The sequence below is a fragment of the Seriola dumerili genome, unplaced genomic scaffold (genome assembly GCF_002260705.1).
Source record: "Seriola dumerili isolate Sdu_G_001 unplaced genomic scaffold, Sdu_1.0 BDQW01000565.1, whole genome shotgun sequence".
NCBI lineage: Eukaryota > Metazoa > Chordata > Actinopteri > Carangiformes > Carangidae > Seriola > Seriola dumerili.
Window position 1 is genome coordinate 393,611 of NW_019174820.1, and position 12,500 is coordinate 406,110.

The 12,500-nt window shown below is 45.5% G+C and overlaps 1 protein-coding gene across 1 annotated transcript in view; it reads right to left on the reverse strand.

Moving 5' to 3' along the window:
- npas3 (neuronal PAS domain protein 3) overlaps positions 1-12,500 on the reverse strand; it is a 300,964-nt gene that overhangs the window by 31,978 nt on the left and 256,486 nt on the right. Inside the window, exon 7 of the mRNA XM_022764686.1 lies at positions 1,468-1,586. Coding sequence (XP_022620407.1) covers positions 1,468-1,586 — 119 coding nt within the window. The remainder of the gene's footprint in view (positions 1-1,467; positions 1,587-12,500) is intronic.

A 12,500-nucleotide genomic window follows, 5' to 3' on the forward strand; every position in this document is an offset into this window, starting at 1 on the left:
CTAAAGTCTGTCAGACACGATGGATCAGGAGAAATGTTCATCAGCTGCGGCTCACTCGCCTTTAAACAGCGTGTGTCTTCTCTACAGACACGAGGGTCAAACAAGAGGAGAGGAAGACGAGGCTCACGCCTGAAATCGTCCAAGACGTAAACCTGTCTCTGTCCTCTGACTGTGGGTCTCCAGTCATTTCACTGTGGGTTACCAAGCATGTGAGTCAGAGCGGAGCTGACACACACACAACACGTGACATGCAAATTCTTAAAACATTAAAAAAATGTCTAAAAATGTCTCATTAAAGAGATTTAAATCACTTAATTAATGTTTGTGAAATGTTTCAGTTAAAACGTCTCATTGTAAAAGAGTCACAGCTGATTCTTTCAATATGGTGACTGTGCAAACACACGTCAAATGTTTCTGTTTGTGTAGTTTGACCGAGAACATACACACACACACACACACACTCACTCACTCACACACTCACTCACACACACTCGCTCACACACTCACTCACACACACACACTCACTCACACACACACACACTCTCACCATGCTTCAGCTGCTGTGATCGGACGTTGTTGAAAGTGAATGTGAGAATCATCATGTTGGTAAAAGGTGAATTTATGTTTCTGAAACTGAATCAGCTTCTTCCACCTTCAGGCCTGTGCTGCAACACAAGAGCTTTCAGACTGCTAACTGTAACACTGTGTGTGTGTGTGTGTGTGTGTGTGTGTGTTTTGCAGTGCTGTATGTGTCAAGTGAGTGGAAATATGTGCAGTAATATATGCATGTGTGTGTGAATATTTATGTGCTTCTCCGTCTCCACTGTGATTTGCATGTGATCTGAGTCTGCCAGGTGGAACGTGGTACACACACACACACACACACACACACACACACACACACACACACACACACACAGTATGAGAATAAAACATCCAACTTCATTGATGATTCCGTCTCTGAAGGAAAAGAGGAAGTATTTTTTTTAAAATGACAAAGTAAAAGCACGGCCACCATCTCCTCTCTCAGGCTTCTCTCTGCAGCTCTAGTAACAACAGGTCTGTGAGCCAATCAGAAGAGAGGAGGCTCTGAGCCTCTCTTCTGATTGGCTGACTGTTTTCTGAGTGATCCAATAAAAATAAAGCAGATTTCAGGTAAAAACACTCAGAGAAACCAAATCCTGCAAGGTTTGGATGGTGGGTCCAGGTGGGCGGGGCTTGGTGTCTGCTTTGTTGTGACATCACAAAGTTCCAGAAGTCCTGACGGCTGGTTTTAAGGCTCAGTTTCTGAATACAGGCTGTGTGCATTTCTCTGTGGACTGAGGCTTTGATACTTTCACAGTATTAATATAGAAGCTAGAGCTGATCTATAATCACACTACACATGGACACAGACCTTTACACTGGAGGAGCTTTAAGGTGGTATGTGTTGTTTCACACAGTCTGTTTCTAATTCACCAGCCTGACCTTATATCCTGAGGACTTGATGTGCACTCCTCTCTTTGTGAGCGTGGACTTCATCCGGATGAAGAAGGATCGTTCCAGAGAGTTGTCAGGAGCCAGGAGGCTGGGGCTGCTGGACTCCACTGAGGAACACAGGAAACAAACATAATTCAAACATTACAGACGTTTGGTTAATATTGTTATTATCTCACATCCATAACCTCACATAATAAATCTAAAGTTTATGCAAATTATTCAGATCCCAAACTGATGCTCATCAGATATCAACTGACTTAAATACTGTTTAAACAGGGTGGCACTGCAAAAAAAGAATAACTCATAAAGCATTTAAAGAACCTTCTCCATCAGGTGAGAGGGTGAATTTCACCACCAGTCTTTTTTTAGTCAGAGTCAGAGAGTCACAGACTCAGAGTCAGAGATTCAAAAAGTCTGAAATTCACTGAGTCAGAGACTCATAGAGTCCGATTCAGGAGTGGAGAAGAGTTTTATGCTGAAACATGAGTGGAATGATTTTAACTGGTGTAAAACAAATAAATACATTCATTGTGTCAGCAGGACGAGTCGGCCAATCACAGCTGCTGTCAAACCGCCAATCACCTCGCAGCAGCTCGTGACAGTCGAACGGTGAAATGTCAAAACACATCAGGCGAGACGAGAGAAACAGGAAGTTCAGGCACAAATTAAAAGTTTGTTAAGGAGAAATGCTCAATGTGTTTGAAAGCTGTAATCTTCTCATGTCAGGACTGTCAAAATAAAAGTCTTCATCCTTAAGCTGAGGCAGGCATACATGTTTTTTTTTTTATGCACTGGTCAATTTTGAAGCTGTTTTATTCTCATAATAAACTTTATTGTTCAGACAAGAAAGTGCTTCACATGAAAAGATAAAGATAAATAAAAATAACATACAAACATAAAATACATTAAAAAAAAATTTAAAAACATAAATGTAAAATGGATTAAATAATAAAGATAATTAAAACATAGAAAAATAATCAAGATAAATAATTTTTATGTTAAATATAGAAAATAATTAAAAATACAGAAATCATAAAATCAAAACGAAAAAGAGAGAGAGTGTGGACTCTCCTATTAAATGGCTCTCCAGCTTTATTCTTATCTATATTCTCAAAGCTTTTTCGTCTCATTCATGATTTATACATTTTATTCTAAAGAACATGGAGAAAATGTTTTTATGTCTGTTGACAGTATCTTCTGATTTATGAAGTGATAAAAGAGACATCCAAATTCCCCTCAGTGACTCGAGTGTGTCAACAAAATAAAACAAGGACTTCATCACGTGTTCATAAATCTGCTCTGGAAAAGGGGTAAAAGAAAAAAAAATCTAAAAACTTGAAATACAGAAAATAATTGTGTTAATGTGAATATCTGTGAGTCACATGTGTTCTGTCCATCACCTGCAGTGATGTCGACAAAATCAATCAAGACAAAACTGTCTTTCAGATTGTTGCTCCAACTCGTCTGTGACGGCCTCGTCCTTCAAAACCCTGAATCCCACACAACAAGCACATCTTTCACCATCACCCCCCCACCCCCCCAACACACACACACACCCCCACCCCACCCCCGAGTCAGGAAGCAGCAACGGTTACTGAAGGTGAGACGCTCCATTTGTCAGCTGCCATCAGCTTCCAGAAATCAACTGCATATTCATAACTTCTCCATCCATCAGAGGGAGTGATGGGAGGAGAGACAGCTGGGAACGCCCCGTCTCTCCCTCTCTCTCTCTCACACACACACGCACGCACGCACGCACGCACGCACGCACGCACGCACGCACGCACGCACGCACGCACGCACGCACGCACGCACGCACGCACGCACGCACGCACGCACGCACGCACGCACGCACGCACGCACGCACGCACGCACGCACGCACGCACGCACGCACGCACGCACGCACGCACGCACGCACGCACGCACGCACGCACGCACGCACGCACGCACGCACGCACGCACGCACGCACGCACGCACGCACGCACGCACGCACGCACGCACGCACGCACGCACGCACGCACGCACGCACGCACGCACGCACGCACGCACGCACACACACACACACACACACCAATAGGCATGACAATAATGTTGAGGAAGTACTTATTTTGACCCAAACCACCATGTTCTCCTGACCTAACCGGGACATTACAGTAACCGTTCTCCATTGCTCCATTATTGGTGTTTTATAGTGTTTTTACCACAGTTTTCAGAACGGCCTCATCTCTTCCTGTAACGTCGTCTCTTGACTTTTACACTGAACAAACACATCTTTGACCCAAATGCTGAAAAACTGAAGGCCAGTTTTTTTAATTTAATTTTGAAAACAAACCTTCACTGATGTGGATGAATTGTTTTGGTGCTTGAAACTGATTCACCAAAGTCTCATGTTCATACAAACAGAACAACATACGAGTGAAATAGTAGATAAATGTAGAATAAATGTAAAGTGTCACTTTACTGTAGACTGCTTCAGGGATTCTGGCTCCAGCTCTGAGTCACGTACGATCTCACGAGAATATGAAACGGAAAGTGGAGAGTCCACAGATTCTAACAACATTTAAACCACATTTCAGCGCGGCGTCATCACAGAGACATCATTATAAATGCCCGTTGAGGAACGCAGTGATTCAGACCAATAAGATCCGAGCCTGAAGGAAACAGGGTGGAAGAACGTTGCAGTGTTCACACCTTTGTTTGAGACGACATCATCATTCAGAGCCTGTTTGTCAGGTGATGTAAAGACGTCGTTTAAGGCCTTTGAACAAACGACACACTCTGTTGTTTTAATGAGGACGCTCCCATTCATCTGTGTGTGTGTGTGTGTTTATGAACGCTGTGAGGCTGGTTGTGTTCCCTCCTTTTTTTCCTCAACTCCCTGAACACACACACACACACACACACACACACACACACAGGTCTCTGGTGGACGTGGCAGTTTGATCATCGCTGATACGTGTTGACAACGTCTAATCTGAGAAAATTGAAAGAAATGAATTAATATGCAAATTCATCCTTTATAATATAAATGTCCTTGAAGAGAGAGAGACAAGAGGGAGAGGGGAGAGAGAGAGAGAAAGGAAAGGAAGGAAATGGCGGGAGAGTGAAGGGAATAAAGGGGAGGAGGGAGGGAGGAAGGAAGAGAGACAGACCTGAATGTGGGGAAGAGACAGATGAAAGAAAAGATGGAAAGAAAAGAGAAGAGAGGAAGAAGAAGAGAAGAGGGATTGAGAGACAACATGAGAGGTGAAAGAACAGATGGATAAGAGTAAACATAAAAGAGATAAATAAAGGAGGAGGAAGGGATGGAGAAGGAGAAGAAGATAAAGAGAAACAGGGGTAAATAGGCAGAAAGTGAACGAGGAGGAAAGATGGAGGCGAAGAAGCAAAAGAAGAAGACAGAGAGAAAAAGAAAGGAGGACAACTATTAAAAAAAAAGAAAGTGAAGAATCGAGGTGGAGGAGGTGACAGGACAAATAATTATGAACAAGTAAAAGAGAGATGAAAAGGAAGAGGAAGCAGAAGGAGAAAAAAGAAAAACAAGAATATAAAATGAAAAGAAGAAAAAGAGGAGGATGGAGATGGATGAGGGGAAGACAGAGAAATGGAAAGGAGGAGGAAAAAGTATGAATGAAAGCGTGACAGAGAGAGAGAAGAAGAGAGGGAGTGAGAAGAGGAGAAGGAAACAAGGATCCCAGGAGGAGCTGAAAATCTGTCTCCTCCATCCCTCCGTCAGTCGGTCGGCTCTCTCAGTCCTCCAGGAAATCAGCCTCCGATCTGACAGAGGAATAATGATGATGGAGGGAGGGAGGGAGGGAGAGAGAGGGAGAGGGAGGGAGAGAGAGAGAGAGAGAGGGAGGGAGAGAGAGAGAGAGAGAGGGAGGGAGGAGAGGCTGAGGGAGAAGAGGAGGAAGAGGGAGGGAGGGAGGAGAGAAGGGATGAGGCAGGAAGAGAGGAGATAGAGAGAGAGAGGGAAGGGAGAGAGCAGAGAGAGAGGGAGGGAGGGAGAAGATGGAGGAGAAGAGAGAGGAGGGAGGGAGAGGAGGATGAGGAGAGAGAGGAGGGAAGTGGAGCGGAGCGCAGGAGAGAGAGGAGAAGGGAGGGAAGAGGGAGAGAGAAGAGGAGAGCAGAGAGAGAGGGAGGGGAGAAAGAGAGGGAGAGAGAGGAGAAGGGAGGGAGGGGAGGGAGAGAGAGAGACAGAGAGAGAGAAGAGAGAGGAGGAGGAGAGGGAGGTGAGAGAAGAGAGATGGAAGAGAGAGGAGAGGGAGGGAGGGAGGGAGAGAGAGAGAGGGAGGGAGGGAGGGAGAGGGAGAGAGAGAGAGAGAGAGGGAGAGGGAGAGAGAGAGAGGGGGGAAACAGAAGAGAGGGAGGACAGACGAACGACAGGGGAGCTGGACCCTCTTTCTCTCTTTGTTATGCACTTTGAATTAATGGGATTAGTTTCCCCACAGAAACACACACACACACACACACACACGCACACACACACACACACATACACACACGCACACACACACAAACACACACACAAACACACACACAATATCACTTTCATTGTCATCCACACCCACACTCCTCTTTCATTTTTATACACACACACAGTGAGAGAGTGTGTGTGTGTGTGTGCGTGTGTGTGTGTGTGTTCACAATTAAACAATTTCTGCTTGAATGAAGGGAGAACAGATGCAGGAGGAGAAAAGGGAGAGAAACAAGAGGAGGAGAAGCAAAGAGAGGGAAAGAAAAGAAAAGAGAGAGAAGTAGGAAAGGAAGAATGGACAGAAAAAGAGGAGGGTGAGAAAAAAATGAACTGAAGAAGAGGAGGAGGAGGAGTGAAGGGCAAGAGAGGTTGGACTAAAGAAGAAGAAAAGAGTAACAGGATAGAAGGATAAAAAAGAGCAAGTGGAGGAGGAACAGAGGAGGAGCGAAGGGAAGAAAAGAAAGGATGAGGAGGAAGAAAAGAGGAGAGAAGAAAAGAGACGCAGCGGGAGTGACAGAAAGAAAAGACAAACGAGAAGAAAAAAACAAGAGAGGAAGAAAAACAGACTGATATAATAAAGTGGTTACATGATGATGTCACAGTGAAGTTGACCTTTGACCTTTTGGATATTAAATGTCACTTCCTTCCTCTTAGACTTTTGTGTTGCACTTAGTGAATGAATCCTTAGAACAAAAGGAGTTCTGTGAGGTCACATGACCTTTGACCTTCCTGCCTACGTTGAGTTCAGGTGGATGTTTGAACCAGATGTTCTGAATGTTCCTCCAGCTGTTTCTGACAACAACCCGAAAACATGAACATAAAAACAGAAGAAGAGAAGGAGAGAGAAAAGGAGGAGCAGAGGGAGAGAGAGATAAAGAAGATGGACAGAACAAAAAGAAGAGAAGGAGGAGAGGAAATGAAAAGAGGAGGAAGAGGAGCAGAGGGAATGTAAAGAAGAAAAAGACGGCGAATAGAAGAAGCAGCAGAGAGGAGGAGGAGGGGGAGGAGGAGGAGGATCATGTGGGGATTCAGAGGTGTTTTCTCATTCTGCTCGTTCGGCGTGCGTTGCCGTGGCGTCTTCGGGGACGACGCTCCTACAAGACAAAGATTAGCGCTACAAAGGCAGCAGGTGGCTGCCGGCTCCACCGCCGCCCGACTCTGGGACCTAATTATCTACGGCACGGAAACTTTCCCCCGTTTGAAGGACAAATGATTAATTAAAAAGAACAACTCACCTACGCCTGTGATCTTTGGACAATACCCAGAGTGCCCTGGGTTTCTTCACACGTGTGAGAGTGTGTGTGTGAAGTCTTGGCGGGACGGAGTATCATTGTTAGACAGTCTAATACCGCTGCCTGGTTCAGGGAGCCCGTTGTGTCCGACTGATAACTAGCTAACGGCGGCGAGACAAAGCCAGCTACAGCAAGGTCACTGCAACCTCCACCAGCCGCCGCCACGACGAGACACTGCCACGACGAGACACTGCCACGACAAACTGAAAGCAGAGTGAGGAGGACCAGATATCGTACAGCAGAAAAGGCACATGAAGAAGAGAGAACCTCAGATCATTCAGCTGCTCGCCGTTTCTCAGATTCAAGAACCGCAATAAAAAATGTCATGATGGCGGCATGGCCGATTCGACACTATTTGTTTGGACTTTTGATTCATTTCCTGTTTTATTTTGTAGTAGAGTTCCTTGTGTGTCCATTGTGGCTATTTTACTTCCTGTCTTTGTCTTGTGTTTCCCTCTTCTCTCAGACAGCTGCATCAGGCTAGCTGTTTCCCTCTGCTCCCAGTCTTTATGCTAAGCTAGGCTAACCACAACCTGTTGGAGAGTATGCAAAACAAATGTTGAACCGCTCCTTTAACCAGCATGCTACCGCCCTGCTCCTGTTCACCACTTCCTCCTGCCTCTGCTCCTTACCCACAATGCAACAGCAGGAGCCAAGGGAGATCAGTGGAGGTGACGGGCGAGAGGGAATCATGACAAATGTGCTGTAGCTCGCTCTCACACACACACACACACACACACACACACACACACACACACACACACACACACACACACACACGTTCATTGTCAGTGAAAGTTTAATTGTGCAAACACTCTGTAAATGTCCTGTCATATTCCTGCCTCTCTGGCTCACTATCGCCTCCATGGCTGTAATTGAATTGGTCCCATCGGGGGGGTGGGGGGTGGGGGGGGGACTCGCCTCATGAATAGAATGTGTTTCCTATCAGGAGGATTTGACAAATTGTGTCAGGAAGAAAAGCGGGTGATAATTTTTTAGTTTACTGAAGGTGGAGGAGGAAGAGGAGGAGGAGGAGGGTAGGAAGAAGAGGGGGACAAATAGATGAGCCAAAAAAGGAGGAGCTGGAAGAGGAAGAGGTAGAAGATGATGAAGAAGAGAACAAAAGAAGGAAGAGGGAGAAGTAGGAGAAAGATGGAGAGGCGGAGGAGGAAAAGGGGGAGGACTATAGAAAAGGCAAGAAGGAAGAGGAGGAAGAGGAGGACACAGGGTGATGAAGAAGAGGATGTAGGTACAGAGAAGAGGTAGAAAGAGGAGGAAGAGATGATAAAGGTGTGGTAAGAAGGAGAGGTGGATGAAGAGAAAGGAAATTACAAAATAAAAGAGTTTGGATTTACACACACGCACGCACGCACACAATTTCACATAGGTTTGAAAGTACAGAGTGAAGTGTGTGTGTGTGTGTGTGTGTGTGTGTGTGTGTGTGTGTGTGTGTGTGTGATGGTAGATTTCCACCAAAGCCTTTTCCCACAATGCCACAGCCTGGGAACCAAAGGTAAAGAAAGGAAAAACCCTCCTCCTCCACATCTTCCTCACCTTCCCTCCTCTCATTCATCATCACCTCTTCTCTCTCTCCACTCCTCCTCCTCCTCCTCCTCCTCCTCCTCTCTGCAGTGATAAAAAAGACTTTTATTTTGACAGTCTCATCAGAACAATGAGCTGGAATCAAACAGCGCTCTAATAGTCTGGAGACGCCTTGAACCCGGCTTTGTCTTTCTTTCTAGCCTTTTATTTTTCCTGTCTTTCCTCCAAAGAGACCCCCCCCCCCCCCTCAGTGATCTCCCTGTGTCGGGACTTTAAGTCTTTTCTAATCTGTCTTTAGCTCCTCGTCTTCCTCTGCTGGGGATGGATCTGCCTATGAACAGAAGACAGGAGAGGGAAAGAGAGGAAGACGGTAACACAAAGGGAGGGAGAGGGAGAGGAGTAGTGGAGGTTATAGAAGGAAAGAATGGAGGGAAACGTGGCCAAAGGTATGTGGACACCCACGTCCACGTACTCCTAGATCTGTTTTCCTGGTTTGAGTCAATGACAAAGTCCCTGTGCAACACACCTGAGAACCAGAGACCAACCAACACTGAGCTCTTTACACGAGTTTGTTGATCTCTAATCAATCAGGTGGCGACCAGAACATAATCAAAGACTAACTGAATAAGAAAGTGATTAATCAAACTGGAATTTACTTAGTTACTGTTCATGTGTGTCGCTGTGGTCACAGTCACATATTCTACATTTCACTGAACTGGTTATGTTTTCATATCACACGCCATATTTGTCCAGCAAGCAACAGAACCTTTGGAACTTCCTGTCAGAGGTTTTCAGAATAAAAGCTCACAATAGCTTGAAATAAAGCATTGTTGCAAAAAAAAAAAAACTTTCATGTGCTTTTATTTTGCAGATAAAATAGCTAGAGAGGAAGTGATTGTGTGGGTCACTGTTGCTGCCGTCAGATCTGTTGTAGCAGCAGGTGCCTGATGTGACTGTGTGTCTGTCATTCACTTTCAACATGGAGAAAAGTTTAATAAAGTTCTTTAAAAGTTTCTACACAGTTTGTCTCTGTGTTGTTTCCCAGTCTCTGCCACACACTCTTCTTCTTCTTTTAAGCATGGTATGTCCTGACCTCAACAGCAATGTCCAAGGAACTCCTCACAACCATCATTCCTTCTCTTATGTGTTAAGAGTCCTGAGGTTCCACATCAGGTGGAGCCACTGAAGCCAGAGCAGTGGAGGATGTCCACATACTTTTGGCCATGAAGTGGAGAGACGATGAGGGAGGACGGAGGACAGAGGGAGGACGGAGGACAGAGGGAGGACGGAGGACAGAGGAAGGACGGAGGACAGAGGGAGGATGGAGGGAGGACAGAGGACAGAGGGAGGACGGAGGACAGAGGGAGGACAGAGGACGGAGGGAGGACAGAGGAGAAGACGAGAGTAAATGAAAAGACAATCTCTTTCTCTGATATGAACGATGAGCCTGACAGCTCGTCTTGTTTTGAACGAGGTCAGAGGTCATGAAGACACACACACACACACAAACAGTGATTATCAGTAATTGTCTGTATCTGCAACTTGTATAATTACTTCCAGAGAGAGAGAGCGAGAGAGACAGAGAGAGAGACAGAGAGAGAGAGACAGAGAGAGGGAGAGACAGAGAAAGAGACAGAGAGAGACAGAGAGAGAGACAGAGAGAGAGAGACAGAGAGAGGGAGAGACAGAGAAAGAGAGAGAGAGAGAAAGAGACAGAGAGACAGAGAGAGAGAGAGAGAGACAGAGAGAGAGAGACAGAGAGACAGAGAGAGAGAGAGAGAGAGAGAGAGAGAGAGAGAGACAGAGAGAGGGAGAGAGAGAGACAGAGAGAGGGAGAGAGAGAGACAGAGAGACAGAGAGAGAGAGACAGAGAGACAGAGAGAGAGAGAGAGAGACAGAGAGAGAGAGACAGAGAGACAGAGAGAGAGAGAGAGAGAGACAGAGAGAGACCGAGACAGATGGAGAGAGAGAGAGACAGAGAGAGCGAGAGACAGAGAGAGAGAGAGAGAGAGAGAGAGAGAGAGAGAGAGAGAGAGAGAGAGAGAGAGAGAGAGAGAGAGAGAGAGAGAGAGAGAGAGAGAGAGAGAGAGAGAGAGAGAGAGAGAGAGAGAGAGAGAGAGAGAGAGAGAGAGAGAGAGAGAGAGAGAGAGAGAGAGAGAGAGAGAGAGAGAGAGAGAGAGAGAGAGAGAGAGAGAGAGAGAGAGAGAGAGAGAGAGAGAGAGAGAGAGAGAGAGAGAGAGAGAGAGAGAGACAGAGAGAGAGAGACAGAGAGAGAGAGACATGAGTGAAGAAAGTGACAGAAAGTGTAAAAGACAGAGGGAGGTGAAGAGATGGAGAGAGAGGAAACAGAGAGAGAAGAGAGAGGGAGAGAACAAAGAGAACAAGGAGTGAGGAAGTTTGTTCCTGGTTCAGTGTCGACCGGAGAGTCACCGCACACAAACCAAGAGTGAACAGCATGTAGCATGTAGCACTGAGCTAATTCTGGTTAAACTTTACTTTATTGAAATGAGGGAAATTATTTTCATTGCTCTCCAGAGGTGTAATGTCCTTCAAACTGGATGGAAACAGTGTGTGTGTGTGTGTGAGAGAGAGAGAGAGAGAGAGAGAGACAAACACACAGACACACACACAAAAAGATCATTTTAAAAAAATGAGAAACAAAATCTTATCTGAAAAACATCAACACAACGTCGACTCAAATATAATTAAAGAAGAAAAACAAGACGGACAAATACTGGAGAAGTATTGATGAAATAAAAGATGAGAACAAATCAAACAGCTCAAGAGGAAACAGTCAAATACAAATACAACAAAACACACACACACACACACACACACACGATTCCCCAGTCAAAAGTGTTATGCAGATGTGAAACAGGTCGATCCACAGCTGTGTCTGTGTGATGTTTGAAACCAGAAAAAAAAACAAAACAAATAAAAACAAACACTACAAATATCACAAATATCAGATTTCCCAGAGAGAGGACAGACGCCTGAACGCAGCGTCCGGCTGCTTCTCTGGCATTTACACTGAAACAGCTCAGCGCAGCACAAACACTGAGACCAGCGTGTCTGCAGGACGCCACAGGACGAAGAGGAGATCATGTGACCATGTGGCGCTAGCGGCCCGACGCTACACATGATCCAACTCGTTAGTAATGTTGATGTAACAACAGGAAGTGATGCAATGGGGGCTGCCACTCTGCTGATCGGGCAGGTAAAGTACCGCCTATATGTGACGACCTAGTCACATATAGTGGTCAGTGGGAGGGGCCACCAGGGGCCCAGTTTTCTCTTCCTGGCTCGTGTCTCCTGACGGTGTGACTCAAACATCAAACTGAAAGCTGACTTTGAAAGACGCGGTTCTTCTAATGAAAAGAGGTCCTACCAGTTGCATCTTGGGAAATGTAGGATCCAGTAGTCATCCAGTCAGGATGTGCGTGTGTTCGGATGTTTGAGTTCACGACGGACATGAATTATTTCTGACAGATGTTTGTGTCTCACTCACAAAAAAACCCAGAATCTTCATGAAATGAAATTCTTTTTAAAACCTCAAAACTCGAACCAGCCCGTCACTTCTCGTCTACACCGCAGCTCCTCTCTCCCTCTCTCTGTTCATTTTATTCTCCATAACTCACTCGCTCTTTCCTCCTTTGTGTCTCTGAGTCCTTCTGTCTTTATTTCCTCTTTTAATTTCTTCTCTCTATC